We start from the raw sequence: 23,293 nt of genomic DNA, 5'->3' as shown, positions 1-23,293 counted from the left end.
TTTATCTATTGAAGAAAATGTATTAAATTATTCGGAAATTTCGTACCGACACGGATGATGACTAAATCGCGACGTTGATCAAGAATAAGTCTGACTGGAAGGTCCTATCTCTAACTTACTGGAAATTTCACCTGCAGATAGTCACATGTTCAGGTTTTTTCGATTCTATGGACAGCATAAAAAATACCTTGAGCAGTTTTCGATGATAAAGCAAACTGGTCTGGTGGGATAGAATTTTTAAGCTGCATGAAAGATGGCGAAAGATTGTGGAACAAAGCTGTGCAATTAAAATTGGATGAATGTATGTTTGCCTATAAAAATAATGCTTTTTTTCTCCCATCAATCGGCACGAACTTTCCGGAAAACCCAGTATGAGCTATCCTAATTTCCTCCTGATTTTCATTTTCATTCTTCCTGATTTTTGAAAATTATTGTTGGCAACCGTGATTGACAGAAAACATTTCATCTTCAGCAAAAAAAAAGCTTTTTCGTGTGCTGAAGGGTGAAATAAACAAATACAAGTTCCATTTTCTGTTATTCTAAAGCTCATTTGATATAACAAATCAGGATGTCAAAAAATGTGCTGAAAATTAATTATGTTTACCAAAAAATGGCAAAAACACCTGATGTACACATAAAATAAAAGAAATGTTGTGTTGGAGTTGCAAAAATGCACGTATAGCATCCTTGTCTTGGTGTAAAACAGACGTGGAAGCCGAACGGATTGCGAAATACGTTTTATTTCAGACCAAATCGAATTGGTCGGATTACAGAATGTAAAATTGCATTTCGTTCGAATAATTATGTATATAATGTATAATTATGTAGGTTAAGTTGAGGTGTTCTTCTCATCTTAGCAAACGAAAAATGCTAAATCATAGAACAAGTAGTGAAAGTACAAGTAGTAACTAATGAAATGAAATAAATAAAGGGAATATAGAAAAAAATCAGATCCCAGAACTAGGGTAAATATAAACAACAAAATATGTTCCGCTATAATATTGCAATAACGGCTTAAGTCCTAAGATAATACGAAACTCATTTAAAATGGTGACTCTCTTCAAAGAGAACCCAAAGTTGACATCGAGAGACGCAACAAAAAAAGCTAGAGATCCGAAATGCTATATTCTATACAAGTTGAACCGGATCATACCGCAAAGTAAAATCTGGAAGTAAAATGCTCAATGAGAATGCGTTAATCAAATCTCGATTGCATCAGATCTTTTCGGCCAAATTACTGAACAAAAATGTATTACCTTGTGGTATACCAAAAGTGTCCCGGAAAACTGTTAAAAAATCGACGTTCGAATTCCTCTACTCAGTCGACTTTACCTGCATGACTAGCGCTGATCCCTCCCTGTGACATGTGTCATTTCACATTTCAGCACCACGATCGTTTTTCAATTGAAATGAGACTTATTTTTCGTAAAGACAATGCGATATCAAACAAACAAAATTCCCACATAGAACAAATCATTCAGAAAAAAAAGTGTTTTCCGATGTTTTACCGGAATAAATACAGGTTAAAAGGTCTAAATTTATTATGGTGCGAGTGAACGGATATATGCTTGGGTAAGACGAACAGATAGTATAATACGCAAGCGTTCAAGTTTACGGCTCGAGTGAGGAAAAATTTTGTTTTCGTTCATTGTTAGTCTGTCCAGCCATTGAAAAATAATAAACAAAAAGAAAGAAACAGAGTGCGAGCTGGATGTTATTTCCATCACCAACTTTTCATTGTTCTTCTTACCCCTACTAGTGTTGTCCGTCTTACCCTACCAGTACGGTTATTTAAAACATTCACAGTGCCCTGTCACATAGGATTCCAGATCATTCGGTTATTCGAAACAAAAAAAACGATAGATTCTCACTCAGCGAAGATGTCGATATGGTATGGAACTCAATCAAAAAGGCGATCACTTGAAGAAATTAATTGTTTTTATGTACGTTTTTTTCTTGCGATGCTTTTTTGATAAACAGCGAAATTGAAAAAAAAATGATTCATGCGACAGTAAGATGTTTGAAGATGTCTTCTTGAACGGCATTAACGTTCCCTGTGGAACTTTTGCCGTCTCAACGTATGCATTAACTAGCGTCATTTATCAATACTTGGTTGAGATTTCTTAAGCCAAATAACACGCCTTGAATGTATTCCGAGGGGCAAGCTCTTGAATACGCGTGACCACAGTGCAAGTCGGAGGAAATTTCTTTGACGAAAAATCCTTCGGCCAGAACGGGAATCGAACCCGAACACCCGGCATGATAATGTGAGACGCTAACCACTCGGTCATGGGTGCAGATGTATTCATATCAAATTTGAAATAAATCGGTTTAGTGTAACTTGAGATATCATGTACGCCAGGATAAAAAATAATGTTTTCAAGAAAACCGCATATAAAGTTTTGAGTCAACAAGTATTCAACGGGTCTGACAGAATACAGTTTTAGTAAATATATTTTGTCAGGTAATGTGACATGTGACTTTATCGTTTAAAACAATCGGTTCCCATTTGAAATCAATGTTAACCTACGACTATCTCGTTCAAGGATTTATTTGCAACTGACTTGAGTTTATCTATCTCAATCGGTATCTCATCTCCTGTTATCTATCTATTATATTCGGCGTTATCGACTATCGTGAAAGTGATCGATCGTTTATGAGATGATCTAATTCAGAATGAAAACTTTAATGAATATCCATGTTGGTCCTTGACATCACGGAACAATGCATTTGCCGGATTTTAAGATCCAATAATATGCTACCAGATCTCGTTCTTGGTTATATGTCGGATTCCCTTTTCCTATTTTTCTATGGACAGAGACGACCATAGCAAAATAAAGACTGCAAAAAATTCGACTCGGTTCTTCTAATTTTTGTTTTAGTCGAGTGTATATAGAAAACAGTTGACCCGGCTAACTTCGTCCCACTCACAATCAGTAATTTGATTTGAATAACTTAGAACACTCACTTTTCCCCCCAAAATTGTTTTTTGAACATACATTCGCGATTGATAATATAGAACGCAATACTTATACCAATTAGTGAATGAATGGAACACTTTTCGAATTATATTCAATACTTTCCCTTTGATTTATCTAATTTCTTTAAGAATTTTTTAAAATTTTATTCGTATTCGTTGATTTGTTCGAATACCAAATTGGTTTCATCTATATCGATGAACAAAATTCATAAAATGGATAACTTCTCAATTTCATACGTTTTTATAATTTCACGTTTGATTTTCATAACTTCTTTTGAGTATGAATCTGACATTGAAAAAAAACGCATCAGATCTGGTATTAATTATTCAAATTCGTTGATTCATTCCCCTTTTACGGAACTTAATCCCAATGTGTCCCCTTTTCAGTATTTCGAAATAAAGTCTGTAGCATATCAGTAAAGAATTAGCTAATACAAGTTATATTCGCAACAAATTAGATTTTATATTTACCTATGTCTAATTACAAAAAAGGTATATAAGGTCTGTCAAGTCAGTATGGCGCCTGCACCTGAACATTTTCCGCCAAAATCTTAATTCTTGAGAACGTTGCCGAAAAGCACACCTCATGTCTTCTTCGGTATGCACTCTGTTACAGTGTTTTGTTTCCATCAGCAGCATTGTAGGAAATCTAGATTCACATAAATACTACCCAAATGACAACAACACTCGTAACACTTCTTCCGCATATCAGGATGAGAGTCGATCACTTGAAAACGATGAGTTTGTTCTGTAATTGATCCGAAACCTTCGTCACTGCCAGTCGAAAGGGATTTCGAACCACGTCCAGATCTATAATCTTTTTAAATAATCTTTATAAAATTTCCGTTTTTTTATGGTTTCCTGTACTGTTTCATCGTCTGTTCCATTATATTGTTTAGATAAAGGTGTAGAGAAGGTTTCTGTTGACGGGAAAAGAGATAGCTAAAGCACTCCTGCGGATTTTCCCATCATCAAAATCAATATTTAACAAACTGATAGAATACAGCTTCTATTCTAACAACGATTAAAAGATCTATTCGTAACATTCTACAATTTTCGAAACATATAATTCTACTAATCAAATCTCATAGCAGATACATTTTATGTGCCAATAACAACGACTGAATATATCCTATGCTTCTAAGATACTTAAGGAAATATAGCAAAAAAAAAATCTTACAATTTCTACACCTCGTTTATAAACAATCGGATACCCGGGATGCATTTGTGACATTCTCTTATTTAGTTTCTCATAATTTTTCTAACCAATAATTATTTATATTTTTATTTTCAATTTAAATTTATTAAATCATGTGGGCAATATTACTCATTTTTCGAACATCAGGTAGAGAAAACAACTGTTGAGATGAAAAGGAATAGAGGGTTTCAACCTACAGGAGTAGAGAGAACTAAACCACTCTCAATCCCGGGATATTTAACGAACCAATTCTTTTTATACAACTTCTAATGTGGCAACGATCGGAAGACCGGAGTACAACTGTAGTGTTGTACAATTATATTACAATTCCACTAACCAATTCCCTCAAAACATAGCTTAAGGTTCCGAATCCGAATTTCTGTTTCTAGACGTCCTTTAGTTTCCCGTTTTGTATTTAGATTCCAGTTTAATAGTTCCTGCTACCTCCACATTATTGATATTTCACTTTAATCACAATTTCCTAAAAACTTCCTTCCATACAGCTACTAATATGACAACGATCAGAAGGCCGGAATAATTTTATAACAATCTACAATTTAGTATCATATAATTTTATTAACCAATTCTTTCAACAATTACCAAAAGTAATAGTAATAGTAATAGTAATAGCAATAGTAATAGTAATAGTAATAGTAATAGTAATAGTAATAGTAATAGTAATAGTAATAGTAATAGTAATAGTAATAGTAATAGTAATAGTAATAGTAATAGTAATAGTAATAGTAATAGTAATAGTAATAGTAATAGTAATAGTAATAGTAATAGTAATAGTAATAGTAATAGTAATAGTAATAGTAATAGTAATAGTAATAGTAATAGTAATAGTAATAGTAATAGTAATAGTAATAGTAATAGTAATAGTAATAGTAATAGTAATAGTAATAGTAATAGTAATAGTAATAGTAATAGTAATAGTAATAGTAATAGTAATAGTAATAGTAATAGTAATAGTAATAGTAATAGTAATAGTAATAGTAATAGTAATAGTAATAGTAATAGTAATAGTAATAGTAATAGTAATAGTAATAGTAATAGTAATAGTAATAGTAATAGTAATAGTAATAGTAATAGTAATAGTAATAGTAATAGTAATAGTAATAGTAATAGTAATAGTAATAGTAATAGTAATAGTAATAGTAATAGTAATAGTAATAGTAATAGTAATAGTAATAGTAATAGTAATAGTAATAGTAATAGTAATAGTAATAGTAATAGTAATAGTAATAGTAATAGTAATAGTAATAGTAATAGTAATAGTAATAGTAATAGTAATAGTAATAGTAATAGTAATAGTAATAGTAATAGTAATAGTAATAGTAATAGTAATAGTAATAGTAATAGTAATAGTAATAGTAATAGTAATAGTAATAGTAATAGTAATAGTAATAGTAATAGTAATAGTAATAGTAATAGTAATAGTAATAGTAATAGTAATAGTAATAGTAATAGTAATAGTAATAGTAATAGTAATAGTAATAGTAATAGTAATAGTAATAGTAATAGTAATAGTAATAGTAATAGTAATAATAATAGTAATAGTAATCACAAGCTACGCCAGTAACACCGGCTGAGTGTATCCTATGGTTTACCATCCTTACTAAAACATTCCTAAATTCCCGAGTAAAGTAAATGTTGAACTTACATTCCTTCGCTTTCCTTAGCAGTTGCAAGGACGTGGCCAATTATTTACTGTTGGAAAAAGCATGTCTTCATCTAAGAGATATTACCAATCATCAGCAACGGTTGGAGGCTAGTTTTAAGTTAACAGTTCTGAATTCGTACCACATACGATATTGTGCAACTTGCTCAATGCTAATGCTATTGCTAATGTTTCATCGTCTGTTCCATTATCAATCTCTGTCGAAAGTTTTTCAAACATTGCGAAGTTATTTAATAAAACATTACATTTCAGATTTAAAAATATTTCCCAAGGATCGCAAATTTAAGGGTATATTGTTGCAATTTCCGCTAATCATTGTCATCTTCAAAGAGAAATAAATGTGACTTTTAATGGCTAAATTCCCCACTAGGGGAGCATTCCCCTGGTTGAAAATCACTAATTTACTTATTAACTGAATATTTACACTTACTTACTACAAACACTACATTTGCTGTAAATGTAAATTCACTTTTGCAAGCATCGAAAATTAGATTGCATACTACTCAATTTAATTTTCGATCTGTGACCACGATGTTTAATCAATCAAATCTTTTGATCTTAAAAATGCGTTCATCGTGTCGTTACTGAGCCGATTTCGAGGCTTATTCTTGTTCTGAATATATTCAGAAAAAAAAATCTCAGTGGAGCATACTCAAATACTTCAAAACAAGGAATCGAAACACCGAAAATGTGAGCGAACTAACATTTCTTTTCGAGCAACCCATTGTTGTTCAACAACGATTTTTTTCGAAGCAATTTATTTTTAGCCATGGCATTCATTGCCCATTATAAAAACTTGAAAAAGCCTCCAATACTTGTTTGATGCTTGTTAGATTGAAAATATTTCTGGGATTCAACATGAGAATCCAATCAACGGAATCAAATCTGCGCCCCATCTGTTTTACCAGCTTCACGTGTTATTTATTTTATTTTTTTAATTAATTCATGACTCCGAAAAATTTGTACCTAGCTGTACTTTTATATAAATATCTATAATCTCTACAAAAAAAATGTGTACCTTTTCAGATAAACACTGGTTGTAACCATTTAGGTTTCAGAGACATTTTTAACCAGAAGTTGTTGTTTCGAAAGAAATTCGGAAACTCGAAAGAATATTCGTCACAAACTAGAATCGTCTTGGGGATCGGAATCTAGGAAATAATGGTGAAATGCACTGAACTGAACTGAACCGAAGCTGTTCCGAATTCAAGAATTCCAGATTCAGTACGATATATTTGACAAGTCAAAAAGACATTCTAACCCCTTCAAAGTTTGCCTGGCCCTACCGCGGAAAAATCAATCATTGCTAAGACATAAGTTGACCCTTTTTTTATTGCCCTGAATATAAAACAATCGTTCAATCATCGATACACCTTTTCACCATAAAGAAACCCTTACCGTACAATATAACCGGAGAAGATATAGTCCGAAGGGACTAAGAAATCGGATGAAAACCGGGCAAACCGTCCTCGTTTCCAATGGCCCATACTTTTCTCTCTCAAGGAGGAAAAATTGAAAGACAAACGACACACTGAGGTAGAGCCAGAGGCAGAGCAAATCGGTGACAACGAATTTTCCTGCAGTGTCTTCCCCCCCGCCGGGAATGGGTGGAGTGGAGCGTAGCGAAAGACATTAAATTTTAATTTATTTCATTGGATCCATAAATATTTATAGCGATAAAATAAACAATATCTCGTTATTATTACAAAATCAATATCGAGTTTTAGTCGCGGCTCAAGCCCCCCGCTCCGCTCCGCCTCGTTGTGGCAAATGGGATCGCATAAAAATTCGGGTGCGAGTGTGACTGCGGTGGGGCGGAAGGTCCTCCCGGTTGCCGCGCGCTTGGAAGGATTTCTATTATTCCCGTTCACTTTGCGATACGAGGAGAGAATTTTCAGTGGTTTATTGCAGCTCGATGGTATATACTCTCTTCTGGAGGGATGAAATAAAATAATACTTTGAAATATAGGATTTCTTTTTCGGGGGCTGCATACCAACCAGTCCCCGACTGTTTGTTTCGCTTTCTCACATACTGAAATAAAATCTGTGGCAGCCTTCGGCGCGAATCGATGTGGCAGTAAAATTGTTTCCAGCAGACTAGGAGATCTTTCGATTCCACTTGAAATGAAATATGGCAGATAAAATTGGAACCAGCTGTCTAACGAATTAATTTTGTTTTGCAACTTTGCAACATTCTTTCGCAGATAAACTCCGCCATTAAAACGGTGGACAAATCGGTCTCGGCGGAGCTGACTATCCTGGCCAACGTGACCGACAACCAGGCTCGCTATCGATGTGAGGCCCAAAATTCGGCCACCGAGATTCCACTGTTCGAAACGAAAACCCTCAGTGTGCACTGTAAGTATCGGCCGCAAACCGCTAATAACTCAATTTTGGTGAACGAATGAACACTTATCTCCCCGTACTATTCGCAGTTGCACCCGAAACCGTGAAGATAACGATCGATCCGCCCGAGTTGAAGCCCGGCGTGGAGGCAACGCTAATCTGCGACTCCAGCTCCAGCAATCCACCGGCGAAAATATCCTGGTGGCGCGACGGCATCGCAGTGCAAGGTAAGAAGGCCTACGGTATGGTAGGTATGTGGTTATCCTCGTGAGTGACATCCGGGCAGGAATGACGCCCGGATGTATGGGCTTCCGTTCCGACAATGACACGTCCGGAATTATCACGGACCGCAAGTAATATTGGATGTGACGCAAAACGGGGACGCGCAATGGCTTCAGCCAGAAAGTTCCAGCCTAAACCGAACCAACCATGAAGAGCGGGGGTTTTGTATTCGCCGCAAAATGTGACACGCTTCGCCCGTTGCAGCAGTCCTGTTCCCCGAAACCAACTGCCAATACATATTGCATGACACAAGGTCTTAAAACCATTCCGAGCCGCTGCTAGGCTTCACTATTATGGGTTGCCGCTGATGGAAGGGAGACGAACGAACGGAGGCTGCCCACATATGTCTAAACCACTTAATTCTTTGCATCCTCGCTCGTATCGAAGCGGCCCGCTTCTTCGATTTCACCGAGAAGGAATGAAACTGCATGTAACTATCAGCGGCTAACCGTCCATTTTCGTTTTCTCGACAGGTATAAATAACTCGTCCAAACCGGGCCTGTGGGGAGGAACCGTGTCGTCACTGGAGCTAAAAGTAAACATCACTCAGGATATGAACGGAAATGTCTATACGTGCCAAAGTTCGAACGAGGCGCTGCAGCGCAGTGTGCACGAGGCAGTCAATTTGCAAGTGCTATGTACGTCAATAACCTTACCTTTTTTGTTTCCGTTTCATCCCCTTGTTTACATCGCAATATCTTCTACTATTCAAACGAAAACACTATTCAGCACGGTTCTAATCTCCAACCCCCCCTCCGCCTCTCTTGCACAGATCCGCCCAAATTCTCGCCGCCTCCATCGTCCACCGCCGTTGGGGTCGAGGGCGAATCGCTAACCGTCGCCATGGTAGCCACCGGTAATCCCATGTCCATCGCCTACACCTGGACCAAGGACGGCCAGCCGATACTATCGTCCGGTAAGTACGACGACGTTCGGGAGGCACGACACGCTTCCATTTACGCACTAATCGCGGACGATTAATCCTTTCGAAATTTGTTTCGTTTTTATTTGTTGCCTCGCTTTCATCCTCCACCACCACGGGGAACGCAGGTGTCCAACGGATCGTTTCCGAGGGTCCCATCCTGAACATTACCAAGCTGACACGGAACGACGCCGGAATCTATACGTGCGAGGCTGTCAATTCCCAGGGCGCGGCGATGATTAATATCACAGTTGTGGTTGAGTGTAAGTAAAAAGCCAGCATGCTAGCGAGCGCCCGCCTTGCTATAATCCCTTATCCTTACCGTGTGTGTGTGTTGTGGGTGAGTGGGTGGAGGAGTTGGTTTAGGTAGATGGCAATCAATCGTGTTCTTGTAGCCGATACCTATACGGAAGGGCGCGACAGGCAGCTGCGTACGCCAAGGGATTGAATGTGTCCTGTTTGTGAGCAAAATGACTCGGAGGCACAAATTCAATTATCGAGAAACGCGGGAATTGTGTCACATGTGTGGAGTTGAATTCGCCGGTCGGAACGATACATGCGATTACATTAATCTTACATTTTATGGTACTGCTTTTAATTCATTTTAAATTTATATTTACGTTATCTATCTAGTCTTTCTAATATTGATCAAAATTGATGGTCAATATTCATTAATAATCCCGCATCTGAGCGATTGGGGAGCCTCACTTACTGGACTTCAAACAATTATTTCATATATAATATCAAATTATTCGTAACTCCTTGTATCGATTAATAATCGGATCGTACTCATTGTTACAAAATGGTTGATGGTAAATGGGTGAAATATTACCAATTTCATCTCAGCTGTACGGAGTATGAATCTCTTCCAAAAAAAATTAACTACGATGTGTGTTCTTCTGAACAGAAGGGGACTTTTAAAATTTCATCAATCAAGGTAATCAAGTCATTGTGATACGGATACGGAGAGGTGAAGATGGTTTGATTGAATGTGTGAGTGAGACCGGTGCGTTCGCACAACTACTATGACGTGGTTTACAAATTACATAACGAGAAAAATACGGTTTTGGACCTCACCCACGCTATGTAACAAGAAGAAACGCAAAACATACACCCCTCTCCCTTAAGTTACGTCACGCTCACATAATATGTACACAAAGTCAAAGTCGTTTGGAAAATATTTTTTTCATCAGCCAGTCCATGCTAAACAGATATGGTGGTTCTCAGATTTTCGTGAAAAGTGGTAGTTTTGTTCTGTATCGCAAAACATTAGACCCGTATTTTTTATTTTTTCAGTAGGGTAACCATTTCCATTTTAGGTTTGTCCGAAAAATCAACTTTTTCCTATTTTTTTTTTCCAAAAATGACTTTTTTCAAAAATTCGTTATTTTTGACCTACTCGACCGATTCAGATGATCGACATATCAAATTAAAGGCAATTACCAAAGAAAGAGGAAACCATTTCGAACCATCGGTTAGCTTGGAAAATTATAACTCAAAAAACCAAAAAACTGGCTCTCTGGTTTCGACGTATGTTATGTGAAAAATCCTCAGCTTTCCACAAAAAAATATAAAAAATATATATAAATATATTTTATATAAAAATATAAAAAAGTTGTGAATTTTTGAAAAAAATCATTTTTGGAAAAAAGTGGAAAAAGTTGATTTTTCGGATAACCCTAAAATGGAAATGGTCACCCTTATGAAAAAAATAAAAAAAGGGTCATGTTTTGCGATAAAGAACAAAACTACCAATTTTCACGAAAATCTGAGAACCACTATATCAGTTTGGCATGGACTGGCTGCAGAATACCTAAGCTTTTTTATGTAATGAAAATATCAACGTAAAAAATCAGACATCTGCCCTGGTCGGAATCAAATATTCGTACGAAAGTTCCTTATATGCAAGTAGTGACTTTGGAAGAACTTCTGACAATTTCATGGAATTTCGAACAGAGACGGACAATTGATGCTCACATATGTTGGGATAGTTGTTTTCAAACAAGCTACTGAGCTGAGAGGAATATGGGCTGGTATAAATTGATGTTGATTTACACAAAAATAACTACTCGTTGGTTCAATGCAGCAGTTCCTGTCATTAAATTTCACTACTTGCAAAAGGTACCGGAATGTTCTTACGTACTAATTCCGCTTCATTGATTTGCGGACTAAATATACACTTATCCCCCTATTTACACGGTGCCTGTTTTACACGATTTCGTTTTTACACGGTTTATAAAATAGCAAATTTTGAAAAACCTAAAAAATATGAAAGAAAGTAAAATAGGATCATAGTTTTGACTACGAGTGCGATTTTATGTTTCAGAACTGGCAAATTATCAATTTTATAGCTTCATTGGAATCCTTATGCGATATTTGTGTCAATTTTTCAAGCTCTTAGAACATCGACAAACATGAAAAGGAAAGGAAAGTTATATCTTTGCTTTCGGCTGAAAATCTCTGAAAAATTAAATGATTAATAAAGCAAAAAATCTACGCGGCATTGAATTTTTTTTAACACTAAGTCTGAAGTCGAATCTGGGATCTTCCCAAGTTCGTCGACTGTTGAACCAGAATCGCATCAGGAATGCTCAAGTGATAAGGATGACTTTATACTAACCAGAATAAAATCACTGGTAGTTCCTGAAAGTGGTGCTAACGAATAAACTAATTGCAATTTAGTTTCTTGAAGAATTGTTTGTTTTATTTGTATCCAGAATTTATAATGAACACCATAAGTAATTTTTTTATAATTGTTTTACTTAAATAAATGATTGAATTGAACATATATTGAGAGTTTACTTCGTTTTACACGGTTTTACACAGCAAACTCGGAGTTTTCATTCTACACGATTTTGTCGGGAACCTATCTTCAGTGTAAATCGAGAGATAGGTGTATTCTGCTTTGATGGGATATCCATCGATCGCTAGGTTATTCCACACATCAGCTAACGATTGCCCTGCGTACTCAAAATGTATCGTTTCCAGTTCCGGGTAGCTTGATTTAAGTATTTCATCCAAGTGACTCGTCTGGCCCTCCATCCACATTAACCATGATTACTGGCTTTATTACTCTTTGATACCGAATAATCTCGAATTAAGGCAACTCGCATAGAATATATTCTGGAGTGGCAAAGCTCTAGAATACGCGTGACAAGTCGTGCAAGTCGGAAGAAATTTCTTTGGCGAGAAATTCCCCTGGCCAGAACGGGAATCGAATCCGAACTCCCGGCATAATATTGTGGCATGCAAACCATTCGGCCACGGGAGCACCATAATTGATAATTGAAGAGTGGCTTGTACAAATAGCAAACCAAAGTTTATCTGTCAAAAAGTGTCAAATATTTGAACCCCGGAAAAGCTGCGTATGGCCACCTTAAGCTTTTGTTTAGCAGCCATTACAAAATCATAATCCGGTAGATTAACGTGATATACGAGATGCATTAATATCGGTGCCTGCTTATTGGCAACTGTTAAGCTAGCGAAGCTAGCTGCTCTAATACAAAGTGACGCGTGAATCTATTTAGAAATAAAAATGGAATATTGTCACGTAACGATCACGGCTAGTCCCCTCCCTCTATGACACATTAAGTAACGCTACTTCAAACTCAACCCGCCCCCACTCGCGTTACGTATTTTGTGCTCGACGCCTTAATGCCGTCAACGCGAATTGTCTGTTCTAGTATTAGGTTTCAACCAAGGCAATCAAGTCAAATGATACATATTATGGTGGTATAGATGGTGGAATGTGTGAGTGTGATTACGCATTTCCACAACTTCTTTCTACTTCGTGTCGCATAAAATTTAATTCAATTTAATTCATTCAATGAGATTTTCATCATTTAAAAACAATCGTCTGTTTAAGTGCCCGCTGAATATGAATATAATGTGACAGTGTTCAGTAAATATTCGGGTAATCATGTAAGAAAAAAAAATAATAAAGGCTGTGTCATTTCTACTCTATCACCTTCATAGAAACAACCAAAACTACCTAGCGATACCAACATTATAACCCATATTACGGAACCCGAACATGTTTCAAAATTTCTCAATCCGGTCGAGATCGACTTTTACATTCTGCAACCCGAAAAAAATCGGCTCCTGCATTCTAAAATCCGTCCGAGATTCAAGCCCAATCGACTTATGTAAATGTGGCAACATTGCCTTGACGCGAAACATGCGTCAAAATAATTCATCCGTATTCGTGAAGCTTTTTATTCTCTATCAGGGGCCGAAATCTTCGAAGGTGAAAAATGAAGACCGACTCTACTCTCCGTAGCTTCGCTTCGACTAGAACTGCTTCGGCAGTCGCCGCCAACAAAAAGTGACTTGACTAGAAAATGAATTGACTAGCGTTGACCAGCTAGAATGACTGGTGAACTATTACAGTCAGTGGTTATTTTAACTGACGCGACTAATGAATACAAATCTGCCTCTTCATTCAACTGACTTCACTCCACACTTCCATTTCCCCCTAACACTAATTTTATACCCGCGTACTCAATTTTATTTTACGTCCATATAAAGAGGAACGATTTCTGATGCACAAAAAAAGTTACCGCATCAAAGGACGGTTTATTTTCTACCCATCGTGAATTCAAACCAACAAACTTAGACATTTATCAAGTATGCTATAAAGGTTCTTGCATTAGTATTAGTAAATAGCGAGCAAAATAGCGCACACACACTGCACGCTATTTTATTCGTGTGAGTAATTTTCGTGTACGATACAAAAAAAATGGCTGGGTTATACTATGATATAACCGCAAGGTTGGCGTGGGACTATCTTAGTGATTAGAGATTGGATGGGTTTGCCGTATACTGGTTTTTCGGAGGGCTCAGCGAACATGTATTGCACCAATTGGTTGTCGAAGTGAATTTTAACACATATTTTATTCTAACACATATTATTCTAGTCACATAAATTACATGAAGTTACAGAAAAAGACTACAATCAAACGTACAAACTATGTGGACATGCTGATGGATTCCGACCAATTATTTTTTATTATTGCCTTTCATCGATGAATTCCCTATTGTTTTTTTGTGAATTACCGAGATTCGTAAATGGTGATGGGATAAACTCACAGCATCTCATATCGACATCCGGGGGTGATATGCCTAAACACATAGCTTAGCAATTATTTGTTTGTATTGATAAAATTTTTGATTGAACGAAACAATTTCGATTGAATTCAATATATTTGGTTTGTGAGTAAAAAGATTTTATAATGTCATGGAAGGTCAATTCATGCATTGTAATAGATTATGTTCTTCGTTACAAGTAAATTCACGGAAAAATTATCAAACGATTATTTTATTTTACATTTCCCTCTGAAGTTTGCTTCTTTTAAGTGTACGTACTTCTCGAACCTCAAATTTTCTTGATTTGATGAACTTCAAGCACTCAGTTTCGATTTTGACATGTACGTCGAACGCATATTGTTTAATCAATTGGCATTATCGCAGCAAATGGTTATCAACATATTGCCTAATCATCAAATGTCATGCGTAGAAATGCAGTGAACAGAAGATATTAAGGCATATCCTTCAATGCAATCTTGAATAACCGAGCCAAAGCGTTGTTTTCGTACCCGCTTATGTAATTCGTGTTAGGAAAACATTTTTTGAAGTACAAAAAAAAACATGCGGGTGCAGAAGTACCCCCGGCTTGTTTGAATCAACAGCTTCAAATTTTACTTTTTATACTATAGAGGTTTTAAACTTGAAAGTTCATTCGCTTCTAGTGTCTGCACGGATTTTCCCAGTTTTCTAAGTTTAGGAGACTGTGTTAAGGAAACATATTCTAGTCTGCACAAAGGCAATCGAGTACAAAAGTACTCGCAGTTTGCATATATTTGCAAAGCCGATTTCCCCAGACATCTTGGTTTTGAAGTCTGTGTTAGACAAACACATTTCAGTGGGAACAAAAATGCCCCCGACTTACATGTATTTGCAATGCCAATTTCCCTACGCTCCTTGGATTTAAAGTCTGTGCACATTTCAGTCGGAACAAAAATATCCCCGACTTTCACGTATTTGCAATGCGATTTCTTCAACGCTGCTTGGTTTTGAAATCTGTGTTAGGGAACGCCTTCCAGTGAGAACAAAAGTCCCCACACTTTCATGTATTTGGAATGCAGATTCCCCAAGGCTGCTTGGTTTTGATGGCTGTGTTGGGGAATCCGTAAATCGGGCCAATCAAAACGAGGCAGTTAGGGCGTTTAGATAACGCTTAACATTTTACAGTTATTCAATTGTTTATCTAATGAAAAACAACATTATATTAATTACGATAGATGCGTAGAAATATTCCCTATCAATTGATGCAAACATCTTTCCGATCCAGTGAGAAATGTTCTAGTTATAAGCATACGGAATCTTTCATTTTTTCCTGCATGTTCTGTGTTTAGGTTTTCATTTTACCCCCATATACTCCGGTTAGACGTAGTCCCACGTCAAAAATCTAGCTCACCTGTAGCGTATGTCAAACCACGTTGAACTCGAACATCGATGCATGCACACGTACATGGGAGAGAGAAAGAGAGGAACCAATTCGTTTTGGGAGAAGTCACTTCAAAATGCAATGAGGACAATTGGACTGGGAAGAATGAAATAATACAGTCGAATCGGTAGAGGGAGATAGCGACTAAACGCCCGACTGACTGTTTACTCGTTTTGGCGAAGAAACTGCGTGAAGAAGCCAAAAGTCATTACTAACTGAATACCGATATAATCAGTCAGATCAGTCAGCTGACTATCCTGATTGCTTGAATGATTAAAAAAAATGTTTGCTTCTATGAAGGAAAGGGAGTAAAAATGACACACAAATATATCACTTTTATTCGTCTTCCCCGACGTGGTTCCACAAATATTCACTGTCCATTTCCAAATTTTGCTTCTATTCCACGAAAATTCTAGAAAAACAACTGTTAGCGTTTTCACGTGGAAGTGATGGCCAGCTAAATGTAAACTCAAATATCTACGTCACAATGTAGGAAATAGTTATGGAAACATAAATCGCAAGGCCCAAAGTCGGAAGAATATGGAGGGTGTAGGATTAGTTTAACACGTTGAGCCCAGCGTCGGTCCCTAGGGAATAAATCGAATTGCCAATAAATCAATTGTGTCACTTGTTCCACCGCCTTGTTGAATCCACAGTACCCCCTTATTAACCCTTTCGCTGCGAGCGTCGTCTATAGACGACATCAAAGTGATACTGCACATCGATCACACCAGCGCGATATGCATACCTTTTGGCGCAGTGCTCCGTTCAGCGGTAGCACTCCGACGGTGCTCACTACTGTAGTGGAAGGGTTAAGGGAACTCAACTGTATTGGATAAGCAACTGAGCTCCCGCTTAATGTCGCGGACAGATGATTATGTCGACTGCGAAATGGACGAGGACCGCGATGAGTTTTTCGAACGGCATTTTTGTGAAAAATCTGTACAATTTGTGGGAGTTGGTCAGGTGTAAGTCTATTCAGGTTGGAATGGCAAATCAAACTGAACACAAAACAAGTGACAGGTGTCTAACTGGCGCTCATAGCAAAAAACAAGTGTTGCCAACTTAAAATTCTATACATCAATAAAAACACCCATTAGGTTTGAGAAGTATTCAGCATTTATCTAACGCAACGTGGGTTAGACATCAACTTAAACGACCTAAGTTGGTTGATTAGTATTATGAACATCTGTGCCTAAGACACCCAAAGAAACTTTTTCAAGATACTAATGTATCCTACAGTATAGTCTTGATATTTTTTGAGCTTAAACATTCATTTGCCCACTTCACCACGTCCAAACGGCTAGAGACACTTTAAAGCTGGGCAATTATACCGACCTCCATAAAATCATCTCCATCCCGAACATGAGTTCAACTAATTCTCCTACACCAGCTAACCACAGAAGTTAGAACAACTTAGCGAATGTCCCCTCGGTGCCGGTGTGGTCTTGGGAAGTGCTCACTTGAACTGTAACCACTACTGACGCACACACACACACACACTGCCCATTCTTGAGGACACAAAAGGAGTCTGACTACTTCTAGTCACAAACAAGTGCACCCTAAATTCGGATTTAACTCCTACCACACACAGAGCAGTTACACTTTCGAGTATGAGTAAAAAAAGGTGTGTGTATGAAGCCGAGAAAGTTTGTTAATAAAATCCTGTATAATACCCAGGATGTCTCGAGAGAATGAGGCTTGGTCTTACCCTACATGAGAACTCGTCGTTTACAAATGCAAACCGGAAGGCTCGGGCTCATGCACACTACAACTTGAGCGCTCGATGTCTTATAAAATTTCTTTCCCACTTCGGTCCCTCATCACCCCAAATGATGCTCTCATTATTAAGTGGGTGTCCACGTCCACGTGCAGACTGAATATTCCCACGTTCTCCTCGGTGTGTGTCTGTGTGTGCGCGCGGAGAAGCAATTTCCAGTAATCGTTGTTCCGAAATGGGGTCAACTCCCATTAAACCATCCTTCGCCCAACTTTTGCTACACTGAGCTCTTCGGGGGAGAGTCATATTTTTAGAACCATTTCGCTTCCCCCCCAAAAACGGAAGCAGCAGCAATTCTCAGATTGCTATTACTTCAATTGTTTACTGCCACCACGGCAGCACTTGGTTCCCTCCTCGCCAGGTAGTCGTACCAACTCTGGTTCGCCCGAATATGGTACTCAGCCGGCCACACTTACGGCCGGACTCAAGCTGTGAGCAATTCCCAGCGATGCCTGGCCCGGGTGGAAGGGCTTTATTGAGCTTTATGATTTTCCTTTATTTGTAGGCGTCCGGTTTGTCGCCGAAAACCTGGCGCATAATGGGAACACGTTCTCCAATATTTCCGGTAGCCTGGACCGAAGCTGCAGGCGTACCCGGATTTGCTCATCTGCTGCCGGTTTACTGGTCCCTGTGGTTTCTCGTTTATTTCATTGACATGACACAATCGCTGTTCTAGTGGTATATTATTGCCGGTGTCTTTCGGTTATCGGCCCAGCGGGATCTAAGTCCTTGTCGGTGGCTGGTCGCTCAATAAACAACAAAATTATTGGGATTAGGGGTGACTATCGTTTGCGAAATGCTGTGCTTCACACCCGAGGGACCGCTTGTTGACAATCGGTCTCACAATCGGCTGTTTTGGGAGAGGGGCTTAGTATAGATTTATATCAGCGTGGGGATTATTTTGAACCGGAAATGTTGTCTTCATTAGGATCGATAAAAAAAGTTAAGCCATAATTCGATAGAGCTCTCGCTGCCAAACAATGACGCAATCCAGCTTCGTTAATCTGTGACGCTGGTTCCGACAACAGCGCGCTCGAAAATCAAACCCACTGCTTATCTCGTTCCAGCGTTCCAAACAAAGGGACACAATTCAACCCCAAATCCTGGCGGCAAGCTAGTAACAATCGAAATTTTCTCCGAGTCCATTTTGCCACACAATCGAATTTGATAAAAATTAAATTCCATCCATTTCCCTCGCAAACAGCATTTCTCGAGCGACGAAGAATTCTTCCAAATGTCCTTCCTCTATCTACAAATCTCATTACGGCCACAAATGCAATCTGCAGCAGAAATTGTGTCTCCGAAAAATGGCACCACCAGGAAATAATATCTTCTCAGTGGTGGCCGAAATACGCTGCTGTTGTTGATCGTCATCGTATGAAACAAAATCTAATAACAAGTCTCGCATATGATGGGTCTTTTTTGCGGAGGGAAAACACATTTTGATGGCTGCAAGGTCTGCTGCTGCTGCTGCCAGAGCCACCCATCGCTACCCCACCCACATGACCAACCATCATTCAATCCGTTCTAACAAAACACATACACACCATACACCATACCCTCACAAGCAATAGCTTAACTTTTATATCTCTGAATGAAATTCCAGATGGCGCATCGATAAAATCCATCTCCGAGAACGTGATCGTAAATCCCGGCGAGGATGCAATGCTTTCATGCACCGTTGAAGGTAAGTGTCCGCTCTTCTCACTAGGAAAATATTTGCTGCCATGAGCCCCCCATCTCTCTGCGCCATTCACTCCCTCTTAAGAAGTGGGTGGGAAAAAAGGGGGCGAGAAAAACAGAGGTACAGAAAATGGCGAGAAGCAAAACACACCACGGTCATTCCGAACATTCGTCATCTTTTCCTCCTCTTGTAGTTTTTGTTTTTTTGGTCTTGTGTTTGTCGTCCAAACGGCGAGAGGATAACTTTCGTTTTATTGTTGACCATGACCGACACTCATCTCGCTGTCACTCGGGCTGCTGCTCGCAGAGATTACGATAAGAGTGTTATTATAAGTGCTGACTCCTAGCGACGGGGGGTTGTTTGTTCCTCGAGAATTCATCTTATCGCTGTCTTATTGTGCATCGGTAATAATTGATGAGTGGCAGGAAGCGGGAAGAGGAATGTCAACTCCGGGCGTGATCCAAGAAATAAACCAAAGGCTCATCGAAACTTTTGCTTACCCGTTTCTAGGGTTGTGCAAGGACAATTATTACATCTGCGTATCCTTTTCACTACAATATTTGATCATAAGGGAATTTGTTCTACATTTTAATTAATTGTGAAAATTGTTAAAAATTGTTCTGTCAATTTGTGTATACCCGTACTCTCAAAACAGGCAACTAAAGCATTCGTTTCTGTCAGCTTCTATCTTATTTGATGTGAATGAGTCATCCGCGATCACAGTCTCAACCCAACCAGCGAGAAGACAAAATTTTCCCAAATGCGGATATCATACACATATACACATACTGCACCATATAAGAAAGGGAAAGAATGAATTATATTGCAAAACAGCTGTGCCTTTTTGTTCGGTGTAAACAGCGCATCGATTTTATTGTCGTTGCATCTGAATTTACTGATTTTGTTCCAAACGATTGTTATGTCTGAATTACGGCGTTAATTCACAAAAAGTGAGCGTTATTTTGTGAGGAAATTGATTATTGTTTTCTCAATCTGCATCTCAGTTGCCCTAAAAAAGGCGCTGACATAAATGTGATAAATGAATCAAAGGCAGAGTTTATTCTACGAGCAATAAGAAGGGTGTATTGCGATTTAAGCTCCGTAATTTCTCGATAGATTGCAGAGATATTTGCATCAATCGATAGGATTTTATATTCTTCGAAACTAACTCTCGAACAGCTGGAAAATGTCAATCATTATTTAAAGGAAAAATCCGCGTTTTTATTGGTCGAATCGCATGCAAATGCTCTCTCATTTGTACTGTAAAAAGAGAAAATTATGTAGTGATGATGATACAACATGTCACGTTGCATCGAATGGAAACATGCATTGCGACATGTCCTGTTAGTGACTGTTAGTCTAGAAGTAAATCCCAATCTTGCCACATTGAAATCTGTATTTCCGAGTTAAAAAATCTTTTCTATCTGGTAAAAAAATAGAAAATCTGTATTGGAATTTGTATTGCGGATTTTGCACCTGATAATACTTTCGCGTTAGATTTAACTACGAAGTAATAATTGCATACTTGTAGTAAAGTGTATATTAGGATTGCAATGGATGTATGAAAAAAAAATAAGTCATCGAATTTCAAAAAACGACCATGTTCAATTTGTTTATTGGCCCAAGAAAATGACCTGTGCAAAATTTCAGCTCAATCGGACATGATTCAGGGGTGCCTCAAAGAGCCCAAAGTTTAGATTTTTTGATCCTCGAAAATCTTCCAAGGGGGGAGAAAGGAAATTTGAAAAATCGATTTTTTTTTATACCAAATGCCTTAAAAATACGTAAAACATCGAGATCTGGTGTTATCTCGAAAAAATATTTTTGGCCTTTTGGGACTTAGCCTGAGAGGCAATGAGGGTATGGAAAAAAATTGTCGAATTTAAAGAATCGACCATGTACAATTTGTTCATTGGCCCAAAAAAATTACCTGTGCAAAATTTCAGCTCAATCGAACATGATTTACGGGGTGCCTCAAAGCACTCAAAGTTTTGTTTTTAGCCACTCAGTCCCAGTCCCACTCAGTCTAAGTCCCAAAAGGTCGATTTTGGCCAAATTTTTTCTTCTAGATAACACCAGATCTCGATGTTTCATGCATTTTCAAATCATTTGGCACCGAAAAAAAAATTTAAAAATCCGTTATATTTACTAATTATTTCTCTCAGTGTACAAAATGCGTTACTCCCTACTTCACACATTTACTGGATATGGTCCAATAATTTGCCAATGCGCAGCAATTTTGTTGACATGTCTTCAATCGCGTTCTTTATGAAATACGACAAAAATATAATTGAAGTTTATCAACATTGTTTAGGGAAAAGGAAACCTTTTTTTTTTGTATACCTGAAGGTTTTTATTTAACATGTTGAGCCCCGCGTTGATCCTTACGGGCCAACATTGAACTTTTTGGTAGGAAAACGCTCACTGGGACTGACAGTAACAAATAAGGAAATATAAATATATATGATTTGTTTTTGATATATTACAAAATGTGACTATTTTCTGACTAATTTCTATTTACACAATGAGTATCATTGGGAGCTGGGACCAAAACTGATATTGTGCAAAAGCTTTTGATGCGGGTTGAATGGAAAGCGCAGCACGAATAAATTGGGGCTCAACGTGTTAACCAAGTTAGAGGGTGTTATAATCGAAATCTGACAACAAACAAACATGCGTGTAAATGAGCTTTTTTATAAATTAAAATTTCAAATAATTATGTCCAAAGTCCAAAAAGTCATGGCGAACCCGGTCCATCCACTACTAAGTGCTGAATACAGACTACCGACAACATATGATGAATTCAAATTTGGCAGTGGCACACCGCTAACCTGCCGAGATATGCATGGTTGACGTAACCACCAACACCACTCAGTAACGGGAAACGTATTTTCCTTGTCCTAGCTGCATAATCATGACTATCAACGTAACCATAATTTGTCCATATAATAAACATTACCGGTCAAAAGTGGATGTTTGACATTTTAGTTCTATTGAAAAACACATTACGTCATGTTATGCGAACAAACAGGTGTTATGTTGAACGTTTATTTGCATATGTTACGTAAGACTTGGCTACTATATTTGTGATCTTACGTCACCCACCTGATCGCGATCAAAACGACAGATTCTCTCCGACCGTGGACAGTACCAGCTATTGTGGAAAGAAAACTTATTTTGAAGAAGTGTTTCTATATTGTCAGGAAAAAGTGTCCTGGGTTTGCTGCAAGTGTCCATATCCTTGTTAAACGACGGCGTGGATGGATGAGCCAAGCTGCTCAAAGACAGACTTTCGAAGACAATTTTCGCACGAGTATCAACCAGAATTCGAAAGAGGAGCACCATAGGATGTATACTAAGGTTGCTTCCTGGATACTATAATATAGAAATCATATTTGTATTTTTTATTGCATCCAATAACTATTAAAAGTTCATCAATCTCCTTGTTGCGTCGGTAGCTGCAACAACACAATCTATCGACACTACGATCAGGCGCATAACGCGCGACGTTATTATTGCATACAAATTGTTGTTACGTCAAAATGAATTTATTCAGCAATTATTAAATATCTTCGAACAAACGCGTCATGGTTTTATGTTTGGCATATATATATAACGTGGTAAACAATGTGAATCAGTAAAAAAGTGCATATTTGAACAGTAAAGACGTGGAAGATGCAATAAAAACCCTTAGCTGGGAAACGGTATCACTACCGTCGTGTTCTCCAAACCTGACCCCGTCCGATCATTAACTTTTTGCTTTAAAGGGATATAGGAATAGAGCAGAACTCGCGAATATAAAAATGTCGAAAAATGGGACAGCGAATGACTTTTGTCGAAAATTTAAAAAAAAATGGAAAAGAATCACAACTTGCCTGAGAGACGGACGAATTGTATAGAATCAAAAGTGGATTA

The 23,293-nt window shown here is 37.8% G+C and overlaps 1 protein-coding gene and 1 long non-coding RNA gene across 8 annotated transcripts in view; one reads left to right on the top strand and one right to left on the bottom strand.

Annotated features, from left to right (window-relative positions):
- The window catches only part of LOC129764241 (uncharacterized), a 65,242-nt gene that overhangs the window by 1,687 nt on the left and 40,262 nt on the right, over positions 1 to 23,293 (bottom strand). The window lies entirely within an intron of this gene.
- Positions 1 to 23,293, top strand: part of LOC129764239 (nephrin) — a 629,638-nt gene that overhangs the window by 573,166 nt on the left and 33,179 nt on the right. For all 7 annotated transcript variants that reach the window (XM_055763127.1, XM_055763125.1, XM_055763126.1 and 4 more), the window contains exons 11-16: positions 8,064 to 8,217; positions 8,295 to 8,432; positions 8,961 to 9,125; positions 9,260 to 9,403; positions 9,538 to 9,672; positions 19,301 to 19,381. In XM_055763127.1, coding sequence (XP_055619102.1) covers positions 8,064 to 8,217; positions 8,295 to 8,432; positions 8,961 to 9,125; positions 9,260 to 9,403; positions 9,538 to 9,672; positions 19,301 to 19,381 — 817 coding nt within the window. The remainder of the gene's footprint in view (positions 1 to 8,063; positions 8,218 to 8,294; positions 8,433 to 8,960; positions 9,126 to 9,259; positions 9,404 to 9,537; positions 9,673 to 19,300; positions 19,382 to 23,293) is intronic.

Source organism: Toxorhynchites rutilus, chromosome 2 (assembly GCF_029784135.1).
Source record: "Toxorhynchites rutilus septentrionalis strain SRP chromosome 2, ASM2978413v1, whole genome shotgun sequence".
NCBI lineage: Eukaryota > Metazoa > Arthropoda > Insecta > Diptera > Culicidae > Toxorhynchites > Toxorhynchites rutilus.
This window is presented reverse-complemented; position numbering and strand designations above follow the sequence as displayed.